This window comes from Neurospora hispaniola (genome assembly GCF_033458365.1).
Source record: "Neurospora hispaniola strain FGSC 10403 chromosome Unknown B0T23scaffold_2, whole genome shotgun sequence".
Taxonomy (NCBI): Eukaryota; Fungi; Ascomycota; class Sordariomycetes; order Sordariales; family Sordariaceae; genus Neurospora; species Neurospora hispaniola.
The window spans coordinates 195,866-212,226 of record NW_026944407.1 but is presented as its reverse complement, the minus strand read 5'-3'; the positions used below and the strand labels follow the sequence as shown (position 1 = coordinate 212,226).

At 52.9% G+C, this 16,361-nt stretch overlaps 5 protein-coding genes across 5 annotated transcripts; 1 reads left to right on the top strand and 4 right to left on the bottom strand.

The window, feature by feature from the left end:
* Positions 1 to 85: 85 nt before the first annotated feature.
* Positions 86 to 1,751, bottom strand: B0T23DRAFT_61035 (Decaprenyl diphosphate synthase-like protein). The gene is made up of 3 exons (XM_062841536.1): positions 1,423 to 1,751; positions 956 to 1,364; positions 86 to 884 (listed from the first exon to the last, which is right to left on the bottom strand). Exons 1-3 carry the CDS (start codon positions 1,513 to 1,515, stop codon positions 388 to 390), a joined length of 999 nt encoding a protein of 332 aa, XP_062694916.1. The 5' UTR covers positions 1,516 to 1,751; the 3' UTR covers positions 86 to 387.
* A 458-nt stretch (positions 1,752 to 2,209) lies between these two features.
* B0T23DRAFT_410232 (exocyst complex component Sec10) lies at positions 2,210 to 5,312 on the top strand. Its single transcript, XM_062839396.1, has one exon. It carries the CDS (start codon positions 2,521 to 2,523, stop codon positions 5,173 to 5,175), a length of 2,655 nt encoding a protein of 884 aa, XP_062694915.1. The 5' UTR covers positions 2,210 to 2,520; the 3' UTR covers positions 5,176 to 5,312.
* A 330-nt stretch (positions 5,313 to 5,642) lies between these two features.
* Positions 5,643 to 7,508, bottom strand: B0T23DRAFT_351764 (uncharacterized protein; the record flags this gene model as incomplete). The annotated part of the gene is made up of 1 exon (XM_062836083.1): positions 5,643 to 7,508. The coding sequence occupies one exon, from the start codon at positions 7,506 to 7,508 to the stop codon at positions 5,643 to 5,645; it is 1,866 nt and encodes a 621-aa protein (XP_062694914.1).
* A 599-nt stretch (positions 7,509 to 8,107) lies between these two features.
* Positions 8,108 to 11,015, bottom strand: B0T23DRAFT_60992 (phosphorus acquisition controlling protein). The gene is made up of 2 exons (XM_062841535.1): positions 10,075 to 11,015; positions 8,108 to 10,008 (listed from the first exon to the last, which is right to left on the bottom strand). The coding sequence occupies exons 1-2, from the start codon at positions 10,762 to 10,764 to the stop codon at positions 8,305 to 8,307; spliced, it is 2,394 nt and encodes a 797-aa protein (XP_062694913.1). The 5' UTR covers positions 10,765 to 11,015; the 3' UTR covers positions 8,108 to 8,304.
* Positions 11,016 to 13,953: 2,938 nt separating this feature from the next.
* On the bottom strand, positions 13,954 to 16,314 carry B0T23DRAFT_310843 (uncharacterized protein; the record flags this gene model as incomplete). The annotated part of the gene is made up of 1 exon (XM_062834613.1): positions 13,954 to 16,314. One exon carries the CDS (start codon positions 16,312 to 16,314, stop codon positions 13,954 to 13,956), a length of 2,361 nt encoding a protein of 786 aa, XP_062694912.1.
* Positions 16,315 to 16,361: the final 47 nt, after the last annotated feature.

Below are 16,361 nucleotides of genomic sequence, written 5' to 3'. Positions count from 1 at the left end.
TGAGCCGACCACTTCAGTCCTGTCCTTTTGATATTGACCATTGTGTCTCCTTACATATCACATTCTAATACTGTTTCTTGATGTCAGCCAGTCCGAGTCGCGAGCCATCGTTGGGTGATCAAAATCTTTCTCCCAGTTCACTCTTGTCTCCGACTCAATCATATCTCTCTCCACCCGAGTAGCAAATATCCCCTTTCAGTTAAGGACACTTCTAATGCACCAGATAGAATAATGATAAACAGATGAATATTCCCCGCTCGCATGCTTGCAGAGTCGTAAATCTATAATCCTTATGTGTTAACCGCCAATTGAATCCAACCACTGCGTTACTCGATTAAGTCGATTGCATTCGGATTCCAGCCACTGACCACTTGGCACCGCTCGGTTCTACCTTCCCCAGCGCATTTGTGCGCCGGCATACTTCAAAAGCCCCCGATAGAAAACCTGATAATTGACCCCCTCATTGTCCTGGACATGAGAGATCTCAGTCAAGCGAACTTGCCATGGAGGATAGCCAACCAGTTCGACACGGGGACCAAACAACAGAAGGAGGTCCGGTTCGCCCATGACACTCTCGCTCAACTCCGCATCGACTAGTTCAATTGTGATATCCGAAGTCGAGATCTTGCCCCGCTGAGACATATCAGCGAGGGTTTTGGTAAGATCGACTATGGAATCGCGGCCGTCCTCCGCTGATAGAATCATGACTGAGAGATGCTTGATGCCATCGTTCTCGCTACGGCTTGCGGCAAGAGTTGGGGCCGTCTCCATCGAAGGGCAGTGAGGTGCTCTAATCCCAATGCCGGGAGTGTTCGGTCCGAAGTATGCGGCAAGCTTTTGTGTCATGGATCTGTGAACGCGAGGAAGATAACCCTTCAATGTTCCTGATTGGTGGGAATGATATTAGTCTTTTCTTTCTTAGCCCGTCAAGCTCCGTGTTGGAAGATCCACGTACCGGTTTTTTCATAGATGGATAGCTGAGGAATCCGGGCACTTGCGCACCAAGCAGCAATGTCCGAAGCTTCCTCAATCAGCTTGGCCAGGCCGGTACCGCCTCTAGCGTCCTCGTCCAAGGTCAAGATAACACTTAGGTGGTTTGGTAGCCTTCGCAGGTCCTTGACATCGTTGTAAATCAGATCGGGCGCCCGGTGGTGGTGGTGATAGATGGAAGACACTTTGTTGAACACTTGGTGGTATGCTTGGCGGATTCGGATGTAGAGCGAGAACAGAGCATGTATAATAGTAAAGACCAGCAGGTGCCAGTGCGTCTTCAGAAAGCGCCGTACTCCTAGCCTCTGTTGCTCTTCCATTGCTCGTTTGCTGGCTTGCTCCGAGGGGTGCAAAGGGGGCGAAGGCAGATAGGGCTATCCCAAAGGTTAGCAATCAACTCTTCAAGCCATGACGCATCAGGAGCAGACGTACCTTGAGCAGCCTTATCCTCTCTTCGGGCGTAAGCATTTTGTGGCCGAGTTTCTCATCGCGCCGGTAGGCCTCGATATCCCGTGGTTTGAACATGTTGACGTGGAGGCTGTCGCGCAACGGTCGTCGCAATGGGCCTTGTCGCACCTCGGCCGGAAGACTGTGGCAATACCTATGTACGATATAACAGGACGAGTGTTGGGACGACGATGGCGGGGGTCTTGGGATAACCGCAGGATGCACGGGCCGACACAGAAAAGGAGCGCGTTGAGGAGGAGGATGGCAGGATGCAGTTCAGAGTCAGTCCACCGCTGAAGGTCTAGTTGCGCATAAAACGAGCGAGCAGAAAGAGAGGCTGACGAGGAAAAGAATGGGGCCAGCTGGAAGTTCTAAAAGATAGGCAAGTGCAGGTTGCTGAAGGTGGATTCAGTTGCTTGCAGCTATCATACCCCAGTTGGCTACCGCAGCACCGTGGTCAGTATGTACCTAGTGCGCGGGAAATCATCCCAAAACCACCACTCTGGCAGCTTCCCTCGAACCGTTCACGAGATCCCTGTCTGATGTCAGATTATTTCGGGAAAGAAACATCTGAAAGTCCCCCCTCTGTTCCCCACCAAAAACCTGTCCTTACGACTGGTAACTGTGGCTGAAGAAAGCGCAGGGACCAGGTTGAAGTTGGGCCACAAAAAAGTGGGACACAATCCAACGTACGTTGCCCGAACGGCGTGGTGGTGGGTTCAATCATATGGAATTCCCCAATCCATGCCCGCAGAGGTACCGCAGGGAACGATATCCTCACGACGCTCTGCAACTCCCCCGGACAGCCCCTGGCACCCCTCCCGCTACACCTCCTCCACCCCAGGGCAGCAGGCCTGACGGTGACCACCCACCCTTCCACGCCGTGCATACACACCTTCAACTCCGCGGTATGGGTTGATACGACAACAGCTCAGCATCGTCGCGTAATGCATCTACGACTACACCGACAACCATTTCAACTTCAATAACTTCGACTCTCGAGAATCACAACGTCTCCCATCGTAAACACACACCCAGCTTGATGCGCTCTCTCGATCTCCCTGCCAGGTGACACACGCCGCCATGGAACGCGGCGGACCCGGCAGCACGAGGTCCCCCGGCCCCGGGCTCTTCCCCAAGGGCCCCAGCTTCACCATCGACGACTTCTCCAGTAAAGACTTCATTGTACGCGACTTTGTCGATTCCCTCGCCGACACTGCCTTTCCAGCGAACCGCCGCTCCGGCCCCACGAGTGCGAGCACCCCCTTTGACCCCAAGCCCCTCATCCGGACCTTCGAGAATGCGCTGTCACAGTTGGGCACTCTGAGCGAGGAGTTGCAAGAGAAGGAATCAGAGCTCTTATCACAGGTTCGGCGAGCAGAAATTCAACATGACCAGACTCTCGATACCCTTGGTCGGAAGCTAGACCAGTCAATGGCCCAGTTCGAGGCCCTCGACTTGACCCTGAATAACTCCAGCGCAAATAGCGGCTCCATGAACGGACACGGCCGACCTGATGGTGGAGGAAACATTGCCGTCCAGATTGGAGAGAAGCTGGAGGAGCTGGATAGGAAACGGAGGAAGGCGCAGGACGCTAACTTCCTGATTCAGTGCTGGACAGAGGTTTCCGAGACAGGCCAACTCACCTCGCTCGAGGAGATTCAGAGACAGGGCGGTGCCGAGAACAAGGTTCGCTGCGCCGTCATTGCTCGCCAGCTTATGCGCATCAGTCAGAGACTAGACCCTTTGTCGTGGGTAACAGGTGGCTTCCGTGCCAATGGCATCGCCAACGGTGCTACGCGGAAGCACAATACTAGGGAGGCTCTTGAAAAGTTCTGCGAGCATCTTGAGCAAGACCTTCTGAAGCAGTTCAACAACAGTTACCGCCGGCAAAATTTCGACGACATGATGGAGTGCGCAAAGGTCCTCTACGATTTCCACGGCGGTGCCAGCGTCATCGCCGCCTTCGTGAACCAGCACCAGTTCTTTATCGACCGAGACCAGCTCATCACCGACGAGGTTACGACGGATGGCGAGATGTGGGAGCAACTGGCTGATCCCGATTCCGACCCACCAGGTGTCGAGCCCAGTCTGCAATCTCTTGTTGACGAGGTCAAGATCGTGATGCAGGAGGAATCTTTTATCATTAAGCGTGCCTTCCCATACTACGAAACAGTCCTCATCAAGTTTATACAGCGTGTTTTCCAGCAGTCTATTCAACAACGGCTGGAGATGCTACTGGACAAAGCGACGACAATTTCATCGCTCGCCTATTTGCGCTCCTTGCATGCGTCGAGATCTTACATTGGTGCCCTGGTGGAAGACCTCAAAACCCACGGTCTTACAGAGCACCCGGAACCATGCTCTGCACAAATATCACAGACTCTTGATCAGCAGCTAGAGGAATTATTCGTCCCCTATTTACTTCAAAACTCATACATCGACAGGGAAAGGAAGAGTCTCGAGGAACTGTACAACTCGTTGCTCTTCAAGTTCACCTTGTATCACTCACGCAGAAAGAAGGCTCCCTCGGGCTTCATGGCCGCTATTGCCCAACAGGGCACTCAGCTTTTGGCAACCGCTAAAGATGCCTATATGGAGCGACTCGATTCGTCAGACCTTACACCCACTCAGAAGCGCATGATGTTGAGGGTTGCCGGTCTGCAAGACAATAGCAGCAACAAGAACGAGATCGAAGTGTCGGAGGAACACGGCCGCCTGAGCGTACAGAACGCCAAGCGCATGATTGTCTGGTTGGCCGAAAGCGTGCGCAGAACGCTCGAGATGGGTTCGGGAAGCGAAACCCCCAAAGACATCAACATCTTGCTCAACCTTCTCCTTACCAGCATGGGCCAAGTCTACGTTGAGACTGCCCTCGATGCCGCCTTGGACACTGCCACGTCGCAGGAGAACATCAAGACAGAACCTGACCTCTCGTACCTCCCTCACATCAAACCGGCCGTCACCATCACGAACCTCATGTCGCGGTTCATCACAACTGTGCTGATCCGGCTTGCCGAGTCCAACACAGCCCTGCGCCGCAGCATGGAGGCCCAAGCCAAGCAAGCCATCGAGGCCACGGAGCGGAAGACCAACGCCGTCCTCAAGAGTACCATGGATGTGGCGGTCAACTGGGTCGCTAAGGTTCTGGCGGGCCAGAAGAAGACGGACTACCGGCCCCGCGACAACGACCTTGAAGGCTTCGTCGACCTGCAGACGCCCACTTGTCAGGCTATCTGCACGTTCTTGGCCTCCAAGGTGGCGGCGCAGGCCGCGCTGGCTATCGACGGCCACAACCTTGAGCTGTTCAGCTCCGAACTCGCCCTGGCCGTCCACTCGCTCTTGTTTGAGCACTTCAAGAAGTTCTCAGTCAACGCCACCGGTGGCTTGATGGTGACTAAGGATATCGCCAAGTACGTGTCGACAATGAAGGAGTGGCCGTTGACCAAGGAGGTACAGGCAATTGTCGAGCTGCTTACCGAGGTCGGATACCTCTTCATCATTGGACCCGAGGCCCTTCGCGAACGTTCCAAGTTCTTGGCCACCGGCAGTGGTGGTACTGGGGGAGGAGGAGGAGGAGGAGGTGGTGGTGGTGGTGGTGGCGGTGGTGCCGCTGGGGGTGCGGCGGGCGGTGGCGGATCGGGTAAGAAGTTGCAAAAAGCAGATTTCAAAGCCTTTGTGCAGAAGAGAGAGGATGCCGCTACTCCCGGTATTCAGGGTGTACTGGCTGGACTGTGAGAGGTGTGGTTTGCTTGTTGTGATGAAAGAAGATATTGCAAGTTTTGGTGGGGAAGTAGTACTTTACCTGGACTGGAGCTTAAGCGATATCTATATTAGTATATAGTAATTTGTCAACCAAACATTCGGTCTTCAAATCCCCTCCTCTTCGATGTGCAGACCATAATTTCAAGTGTACCAATGATCTTTGTGATTTCGGTCACGGTCTACTGGCATTGCGAATGTGATCACCATCTCAGTCATCCATAGAAAGCAGGAGGAAATTTACTGTATTCCTTTGCATATGTTTCACGGTCAAGGCTGTTTGGACTTTCATCGCCAACAGCGAGCAATCTTACTATCTTAGCCATCCACTCCTTTCTCATCCTCCATAGGAAAGACCACACTCAAACCCAAATTACGCACTCAGAAACTCATCAACTCGCGCGTTTTACCTCTTCACAAATGACCAAGAAAAAAAAACACATTTACATTGCCATCCCCACCATACTTTCGTCCTCGGCCTCTTCCTCAACAACAAGCGGGACAACAACTGTTGGTATTCCACCCTCCAACCTCGCCTTGATCTGCTCGAGACTCACTTCTTTGCGCTGTTTTTGTTCTTCAGGTGTAGATGACGGTGAAAGTCGACATTCAGATGTAGGGGTAGGTGAACAGATAACGAAGTTGACCTGGTCTAAAATCTGTCCAATGGGGATTTCTTCCGTCGTTGTCGGAGGAGTTTGGCTCTGGGTTTGCGACTGTTTGTTATTGCTGTCGTCGGTGTCTGTGCTGCTATCACCATCACCATCACCACCACCACCACCACCACCACCACCACCACCACCCCCTTGCTTGCCCTCCTCCTCCTCCTCCTCCTCCTCCTCCCCATACCCTCCAAGGAGCAAAACAGAGCCCGATCCTGAATTCACCCCGGGTCCTGAGGCCCGTTCATACGCCAACCACAACTCCAAGTCCGCTTCAAAATCGGCTTTCGACTTGAGTTGTGAGCCCTGATTTATACCCGCTTCTGGTCTACCTTTACTGTCTGTCTCGCTCTCAGATTCGAGAGAAGAAGAGGTAGAAGAAGAAGCAGAAGATGAATCCTCAACAGACAGAACAGTCTGATACAAAACCCCACTGAGCGTCAACACGTTGATATTGGGGTCATAGGCAATGCTGATATCCCGCCGCTTGGCGCCGGGGATGGCGAGCTGGATGGTGAAGGATGTGGGGGAGGATTGGAGTATCTCGAAGGGTAGGTTGACGAGGGGGAGTCGATTTTCTTCTTGGAGTTGGCGGTGTGATTGTCGTTGCGGGTTGGTAGTCGTGGTGGTTTGGATGGTGATGCTACGGAACGATTGGCAATGATGACAATGATGATGGTCGTGCCACTCGTCGTTATCAGAGTCATAGCCGTCGTTTTTGTTGCCTTTTTTGCTGTGGTGTTTCGCGTTGTTGCTCTCACTTCTGTTTACGTTGCCCTTCTTGTCTTCATTTTTTTCGGTGTCCTTGTTGTCCTTGCTGCCCTCGTCGTCATCGCTGTCCTCCTCTTCGTCACTAGAGGTAATTTCAACGAAGTACCAGCTCTCATCATCTGAATCAGTCTGCTCCCCTAGGAATGTGACAATAACGTAGTTCTCTTCATCGTCATCTTCTCTCTCTTTTCCTTCTTCTCTTTTCCCCTCCTTCTCCTCCTCTTCTCCTTCTTCTTCTCCTTCATATTCTTCCATTTGCCCCTTTTCTTCCCCTTCCTCTCTTCCCCCGTCCCCATGACCCTCACTCTCCTCCTCACTCTCTCCCTCCTTAAAAGAGCACCCATTATCACTGACCCCATCCCCAGCAATACGTTCCAAGGACCCCCTCATACCGAGATACTGAACTTCATGATACCAACCCGCTTTTCCCAAACCACCACTCAAAGCACCCCCCTCTGCATTGTTCATTCGTTCGCCGAAGACTTTCATTCTCGCTACGTTGGCCAGGACCTGGAAGAGTTCGGTGTACTCGTCTTCCTCTTCTTCGTCTTCGTCCCCGTCGTCATCATCCTGCTGATAATCATCATAAATATCATCATCGTCATCATCATCTCTCTTCTGAGACTGTAGCTGTGGCTCTGGCGTTTTCTCAGCATTCATATCTCCTTGTCCTTCATCATCGTTTTCCGTGGCTTCTTTATCCTTTCCCTTCACCTCGCCAGTTGGTTGTTGACTGTTGTTGGTTGAAGTTGAAGGATCAAGAGGTCGTGAATAATTCACTAGCGTTGAAGAAGGCGTTGCGGTGCTTTGGAGATTCGAGGATGGATGAGAGAAAGGGTGGGTGCACGGAGGAGCTGTTGGTTTTTCTGTCCCCATGACTACCTACCTACTCACTCAGAAGCGATTTGTTCGTGTTTGTGAGGCTGTGTATAGCTGTGGAAGTGAGTGAAGATGATACTAAATTCGATGGCCAAGCGTGGTTGGAAAAATGCAGTAAAGATGAGAGAAAAGTGGTTCGGGCATGCTATAGATTCATATCTTTCGCCTAGCGTCGTTGCTTGAGGAGATGAAGCAGTCTCCATGCTCAAGCAGAGATGATCAATCTGTGTGATAACATGAATTATCATGAAAATTATCATGACCCATCTCAATCTCATTGTTTTGAGTTTAGTCAGGTCAAGCGAATGGTTGTTGCACAGCTATGACAAGCCTTCATTCAACTTCACCTGCGTGAAGAAAGGCCAAGCGAGCACTTCGCGAGGACACAGACACCGGTAGCACCAGGAAGCCAAACACCCCTCTCAGGTAGGTAAAACGCAGAACAATCCTGGTTTGCCCAAGTACAGATCATAAATCTCGTGTTACCTCACCCCATCAAGCGCCATCATCCCGTTCATCATGACTCCCTAATTATTTCTATTTGAGTACTCCTATTCTAAGAGGAGGGGTATATCCAAACACCACCGCCTGTATGTTTAATTAACCCCATAATCCACCCGCGGGAGATGTTTACCTTGTATCATGAAAGCAAAAATCTCGCCCACTCTGAACACCCGCATGATTATACCCAAAAGTCAACCAACCCTTTCTCTTTTTTGCCCACTTATACACCCGGCTCGCCTGTTTGTACACGCCAGATTAGTGGCACGTGCTTTAATCCGATCTTGATATCTTATTCATCCATCGCGTCACCACCGCCAGACTTCAGGTCCTCATCCACGACCGGATTAGCCTCCGTGGTTGGAGCACCCAAATCACCCGCATCACCAACTGATGATCCGGACCCCGTCGCGACGCCTCCCTGCATCTTCATCTCCACCAACTTCCTCTCTGCCTCTTCCGCCCTCTTGTTCGCGTCCGCCACCTCCTTCTGCAGCTGCTTGATATACTCAATTGCCATCTCCACTGTGCTCGCCTTGCTATTGGGTATCCCCCCTCCAGTCTTGTCCTTATCCTTCTCCCTCTTATCTTCCCTGTCAGCACCCCCGCTGCCACCGCCCCCACCGCTACTACTATGACCGTCTCCATCCCCATCTCCCCCCTCCTTCGCAGGAGCTTTGGGGAGAAGCGTGGCGATCTCCTGCAGCGCGGAGTTGATCCTGTTCCTCCTGCCTTGCTCCGCGATCTTGTGCGACGTCCGCTTCGATGTGAGGTTCGTAGAAAGCTCGCTGGGATACGAAACGCCGGGAACTGTGTTGCCCTCGAGAATGCGTTGGTAGTTGGATTTGGTGGCGAGCAAAATCGATGCTGCGTCTTCGGCACCCGCAGAACCTCCTGGTAGCAGAGGCTTGATGCTGGGCGAGATCTTGGGTCGAAGGGCCGGGGACATCTGGATGGAGGTCACGCTTGCACGCTTTTTGCTGCTTCTTCCCATGGGTGCAAGCTGGGGTGTCCGTTTCAGGCTATGAGCGGAATCGGGCTTCAGTTGTGGACTGGAAAGAGCGGCGGAAGGAAGTGCCAGAGGCTTGGCCACCACAGGAGAAGGTGGTGGTGGGAGGCCTGGCGTTTGTAGAGGCGCGGCGGCCTTTTGGAGAGGATCGAGAGCCGGTGTTCCAAGAGTGGTAATTATAGGGGCGGGTTTTGGTGCAGACGAGAAGTTGATGGAGTCCGGGAGCTCAAAGTTCTCAATGTGGTCGGGATCCATTGGGTCATGAGAGCCGGTTCCTACCACTGAAGGGTTGCGATTGCTCGGCGAGCTTAGTTTCATCAGTGATGCTGGTGTTGCAGGAGAGGCAATTCCAGGCCGTCCCGGCTGAAGGTTAATAGGCATAGCACTACCGCTCGCTTGAGGTGCCAGAAAAGGGGACGGTTTGGCGGAGCGAGGTTTCGGAAGTGGTGGCGGAGGCATCTCGACCGGTAAGACAACATCGTTGAGATTTTCGGGGGAGATGGACCCATTCTCAGAGTCAGTTACACCAGCTGTGGACGAAGACGAGGTCGGTATTAGCGGCGTAAGAGGTTGTTGGCGTTCCTGACTTGGTGCTGCATTCTCAACCAGTTGGTTCAAAGCTTGGGGGTTAAGCATCGGGGTGGTGGCCGTCTTTCTACGTATCGGCTTCGAGATGGGAGACTGTTTGATGCCACTGCCGCTCTTTGCCCTGGCCTTCACTGCGTTCTTGCGCGTCTTCCTAGCCAAATCGCCTGGGCTAACGCTCGCTTGAGACATGGCAGGTGGTTCGAGTTCCATCTCCCTTGGCGAGCTCCCGCTCATCATCCCGAGCCTCTGGTCAATGATACCCAAGGCGTCATTTTGCGCGTGCAAGGCTGGCGAGGTAAGGGGGCTGAAGTACGCTCCAGGGACGGCAAAGGGAGTATCAATGGGAAAATGGGTCTCCAGCGGTGTCACAGCCGGTGATACCAACGGGGTGAAGGACATCTGCCATGGTTGGTTAGTAATTTTTTTTTGTCTTAACTTGGACGGAGCAGACGTTTGTGGACCTACATCATGCTGGTCTTTGATCCTTGTATATCTGTAGTCGATGGCTTGTTGCGGCTGCTGCTGTTTCTGTGGCCCGGAGTGGTGTTGATCAGATAGTGTCGACTGGGCATAGTAATTCTGACTAGATCCAGCAGTGAGTTCCAGGCTCTGAGGTGTAGGAGGAACTATGTGGTTCTGCTGAGAAGCGAAGAAGGCGGCCTGTTGCTCTTGCAGTTGCTGGTGCTGAGCATGCAGCTTCTGCTGCTGGAGGAACTGGATTTGGGCATCGATGGTGTTGACGATGGCCTCTGAGGGTGTGGATGGCTGTATCAAGGCCGCCGGGGCGTTCTGATATGGCGCAGTCGTGGTAATGGTGGGCATCTGATGTTGCTGGTGTTGCTGATGTTGCTGTTGCACCCCATGTCGGAGCATGGCATGGTCTACGGGCGATAGGATCATGGGCATGTCGGTACCAGTCATGGGGGTGTCCAGATGCTCTCCCCCCGACGGATGTAGCAGATGGTCGGCGGCATGGCGGCCAGCATGGTGGGCAGTATGGTGGTCAGCCCCAAAGTCGCGAAAGTCAAAGTCCAAGGCGTCAGATAGATCGCCCATGTCGTTTATATCCAAGAACTGGTGGAAGTCATCATCGGCTGCGGTGTGTAGGGCCGGGTGGTGACTGTGGTCCGGGGCACTCCACGATGAGGAGTTCATCACGTCCGCGCCCTCCTGGGGAGGCTTTGTCCAAAGTCCGGATTGAAGATGGTTCGGGGACGGCCGGCTGTCCGGCACGGGTGCGGGTGCGGGTGCGGGTACGGAAACGGGTACGGCGCTTTGGGCGGAGGCAGTCCAGTAATTTTGACACCGGCTGTTGGGTGATCAGTTGAGTCGAAGGACGTTGAGGCCAAGGCCAGGTGGTTGGGGACTCGGCTTTGATTTTGGACTTTCTCAGGCGGCTCTGCAAGTGGCCTTGCACTTGATTATTGATCGACAATGCGATGACGGATGACCGCTTAAAGGGCCGGATAACCTCGACGGGCTTCGAGTCTTGGCCGGGCCAGTCCCGTCTATGGTGACTCCGTAATTTAACGGTACCTAGCGAGGACCCGAGATTATTGCCGACGACGAAACTGTTCGGGTTCGCGATCAGGTCTGCGCGACCCGGCGAAAGATTGTCAGGATGTGCGCTACTGATTGGTAGCTCCCCAGAGACCCTTTAAACGGACGCGTCTGACGGGAATATAGAGAGACTGGATTCGTCGATGCTTTCTCTTTTCTGTCGGTTGGATTGAAGTATGTAGCGATGTGGGACTCCGTCTTTACAATTGAAGAGTCTCAGCGGTTCCCAGCCCCGGGCGGGCGTCCCAACGTCCCCTCGCAGCGTGTGAAAGAAGGCAGAGAAAAAGGCCCGGGTCGATCTATTCTAGACCCCGCCCGCCCCGCCTACCAATTGGATACCTCCAGGCACCCGCCGATGTTAACTTCACGCCGCCTTCAAGACCTCCCAAGAAATCAAAACCGACGGAATCCAAACTGCCCGGGCAATACGCAGAAACGATGTCAACATCTGACAAGCTCTTGTAGCTATTGTTCCTTCTAGATCAGACCATCACTCTCAGTTATCGCGAGACAGCTGCTTCGACCTTCAACACGAACCCCCCCTTCTCTCTCTCTCTCTCTTTCGAGCGGCACCTCAGGCCGTTTGTCCGCACGCTGGTACAATCTAACCCTGATAAGCTTGTTACTGTAGTGTACACTAGTACTTGGAGCAAGCACTTTACTCTTTTAGGTTGGTCAAATAGGATCTGACGGCGGGTCAACATCGCGAGTAATACTCGAGCTGTCGAGGTAGTAAAAGGAAGTGGGGCTTCAAGCGGTTGATGTGTGTGGGCTTGAAGTGTGGTTCTCCACCTTTGGAGGGCATCGGCCTGCAAAGCCAATCAGTTCTTCTGTTTCTATACCCTGCCTACTCAAGTTCAGCGCTAACAAATTTTGCAGCATTGAAGAGGTATTGTAGCTCCCCGGGTTAGGCAGTGGGGCCGACAGTCATCTCACAGACTAGACTAGGACCGAGGGCTACCTCTACTGTGTCAGAGGTGAGGTGACACCTTCCAGATCCATTCCATCCCTCAGTGGTATTGTGACGAGAAATTAATTTGCGAATGGCAAGCACGTGGGAGAGAATCCTTCATCGTTTCTTCAGCTACATTCGTCCAGAAACATTTGTCCGTTCCGAGCGAAGAACGTTGTCAAACGAAGCTCTAGAGATGATTCCAAGACCTTCTTGAACGATCTCAGGAAACATAATACCGTGTTTCTACTACAAACCAACTCTCTAAAAAACGGCAGATGCTCACTGAAACAACCACCCGCAGAAGAATCCTAGTTTGACAATCTTTTTATAACTGCAGCAGTCTTTCTGCGCAGTCCCACGTCCAGGAAGTGGGGGTTCCACCAGATGCATTGCATGGTAAGAGGCAACATCATGCGCCTCCTCCAACCCCATTGGATTTCTCGTCTTGGTCGCAGTATCACGTAGTGTACATGCATTATGCACACCTGTACACAAAGAGTGTAAAGTACTGTAAAGTCCCCTAAAACTGCATACAATCCAAACACTACTAGGGACCACCAGATATTATGCACCAACTGCTATGTATTTCTGCAGAATAGGGAGCTAGCCTTTGGTGGGAGACAGAGACTTGTAATATCGCCTGGCGATGCAGTTGTGGATGTCGAGGGCATATTTGGGTGTACTGCGTATACCTTACGCATGCGGTTCCAGGGGACTCTGCAGTATGTACAGTACATAGAAGAAGACCTTGGTCCCCCTGAGTCCTGACAACCCGCAGGTCTTGTTCTTCTTACGCAATCGTAATGCAGACCACAACGGGGAGACAGACACAGGGATTGCTGGACGAGAAGTAGTTCATATTGGAGAAGGAAACGGGCCACTTGACCCGATGACCCGATGACTGCGGTAGTGTATAGCTACATTTCTGTTGTTGTTGTTGTTGTTCAGTTGTATAGCTCTTCGCTGGTGATTCAATCAATTGACTGGGGTTTTGGTGTAGAGTGGTATGATGGAATATATGATATATGTCCACTACGCCTATTCTGACAGTACTAGACCGAGGGAGAAAAAAATAAAAATAAGAAATACGAAGAAAGATAACTATCTGCGAACGAACCTGGGTCGCCAAAGTTGATGCAATGCAACAATGCTTGCTCAATGTAAGAAACGGAAAGTGATAAAACAACGCCTAAAGTTTAAGAGACTACTAAAGAAGAAGAAAACGACAACACGAGAAAAAGAACAGAACTGGCAGTTAGAGATGATGATAGTAATGATGGATGATGAATAACGCCGGATCTACCTACATGGACTAACTTAATAAACAGCATGACCTTCCTTCCTTTCCTCCCTTCCTTCTTACAACCGGCGCCGCGTCTCTGACCTAGAACTACACCTCTGCTCCAGCCGCTTTCCTCTTTGGCCACAACCACAGCAACAGCACCAGCACCAGCACCAGCAACAGATAATAACAGGGTATCCGAAACGATAGTCGGAAAATAAAGCGGACAAACAGTACATTTCTTTCCGCCCCCTCCTCATCTACCTCTTCCTCCGAGTGTTCGTTGAGGAGCGTGGGCAAGTTGTTCATACCCAAGAGCAAGCGAACAACAGCAAATTACTGAACTAACGGGAGTCCGGGATATGCCGCGATTACAGGATATTATTGATAGCATCATCCATCCTTCCATCGAGACAGCCGGAAGAGTGAGCGACGAGAAGAACAAACAAACAACAATGAAAGAGCAACAGCGACCTTCAACAGGCAGCCGACCAGACGTTTTTAGTGAAAAAGAATTGACAGAAGCAACAACCGAGTCAGAACCCGATCATGGGCCATTTTTTCCGCCCAAGTTAAGCCAGCTCATGTCATCGCGCACTACCTGCTGACGCGTCCCCTGTTGTTGGTGGACAAGCTGAGACGGCACCCTCCCCGCAGGCGCCAGGGGAGTCGTGTAAATGCTTGCGCTGTACGCGCTGCTGGGAGCGCGGTTAGCGCCCCATGGCTTCGTGAACTCGGTCGGGTCCCAGGTGTCGTGCACGGAAGCGGGAATGCCGCTCGAGTATCCCGAAATGGAGCTCACGCCGCTCACGGGCCGGGGCATTTCGATCTGGCCACTCATACCCTCGTACAGCTTCTCGTCATCGTGGTCGCGATGCGCGATGGTTGGGCTGCCCGAGTTTACGCGGTTGAAGGACACGCGCGGCTCGTAAGCTTGAAGTGGAGGCACTGTCGCGCTATCCTGGGTCATTCTATGTTGGGTATTTTTGCTGTAGCGGGAGCTCACGTCCGAGACGACAGTGGTTCGTTGCGAGCCTTGGTTGATCACGGCACTGTTGGTGTTGTTGCCGAGTCCGATCACGTTCAGGGCTGAGCCGCCGGACCAGTACCGGTTCCATCCGGAGCTGCGCCGAATCTCGGGGTCGACGTTGGCAGCGGCTGCAGGATTCCGTGGCATCGGCTGGGCTGGGCTGGGCGCGAACGATACTTCCTTTTCGTGTGCCGCCAAGAACGGATTCTCTGGTGGCTCGGCGGATATGGTTTGCGAAACGGGAACCGGCTTGCTGATGGAGCTCTTGAACGCCTTAAAGGTGCTGTCGTCCGAATCGCGCCTGCCGAAGGCGTTGCTGATACTGAGCTTGTGGCCAGGGGAAGAGCGGCCCGGTTTCTGGTGGTTTGTACCGTAGCCGATCATCGCCAGGGATGACATGGAGCCACATGAATCCTGCGTCTGGTGTCCATGGCCACGGAAGGGACCCTTGGTATCAGGCGGGAACCCGTAACCAGCCTTTTCGTCGTAAGCTCCTCCAGGTCCTCCGCTCCCACCCCTTGCACCGCCTGTCTGGTTGCGTGCCTGCTGCCTACCCTTCCTCTTGATGCAGAAGTAGATGGCGAACAAGACAATGGCAAGTCCAAAGATTGAACTCAGTAGTGCGGCAAGGATAATATTTGTGTGGGATTTGGGTTCGTTCGAGCTCTCAGCGTTGCTGCTGACAGCCGCAGTAGCGGCACTCACAGGGGAAACCGAAGAAGCTGCAGTGGGGGTCGCAGTGACCAGCGTCGTCGAAGCTTCCGACTCTGGAAGACTCGTAGAGGTTGTCCTCGAAGCAGTCGTGGAAGCTACCGTCGATGTTTCCAAGGTTGTCGAAGAGGTGAAGGCGGCAATAAACACCTGTTGATCCACCAACATGTCCGTCGTATTATACCAAGTGTTGTCCTTGGCATTGAACATGGCTAGAGGTTCCTCTGAATTCCCTCCCACAAAAACAACCATGCCATCGGCATCCTGCGCAATCGCATAATTACTCCTTGTGCTGGTGGGTGCCAGGGTTGCGTTGTAATGCGGCCAGGTCAACACGTTCAGCACATCCCTCTTTTCGCTAATCGACCGTTCTTCCTCCTGTATCGTAACATCCCGCTTCTTCGCTGGCCCAGCGTTCTGAATAGGTTGCTCGGGGCCAGTACTTAACAATATCCGCTGCACCATGTTGGGTGATTGTGTCATGTCAAAGGTATAAAGGTTTTGTGACCCATCATCGCCGCGCACCAATGCCGCCTTGATTGCTGATGTGTCCTTCGCTATAGGATTGGCAAGGGTTGCTCCCGAGTCTCTCCACCCTGTCTCAGGCTTGAACAGCATCACCTGTGTGTTCGAGGTGCTGCCACCGAGCATAACAGCCTCGCTGTCCGACCATGGCAAAAGAATCGGGTTGATAGCAGGCGGTACGCTGGCCTCGAACGATCGCACATTATACGGTGGAGACGCGCCGATGGCATATGTCTGTGTGGATGGGCCAGTTGAACCATCCTGATTGCCAGCGTAGACAAGGATGGAATCCGTTGCGTTCAGATAGATGGCACCGTGCAGTAACCGATTTTGTGTTACCGGTGCTGGCAACTGAAGAGACTCCCATTTCCCTGTCGAGTACGTGTACTTTTGGATGCCCTGGTAGCCCTCCGTCTGGCCCTTCCCGCCGACGATGAAAAGTGAAGACGTCGCTGCCGTGCCTGTTGTCGCCCCTACGCAGACGCCGCCCGTGACCTTCTCGCCCTGCTCCAACTTCTTCCACTTTGCGCCTGGCGTTAACTGTAGCGACTGAAACGCGTCGGCTGAGTACGTATAAATCGTGTTGTCGAAGATGACAGCGCACGCATTTGTCAACGGAACTTCCGGTTCGGGAAGGGGCATTTTTGCTGTGATGGCGGATGTCTCCCCGTGCCAAACGGGGAGAAAAT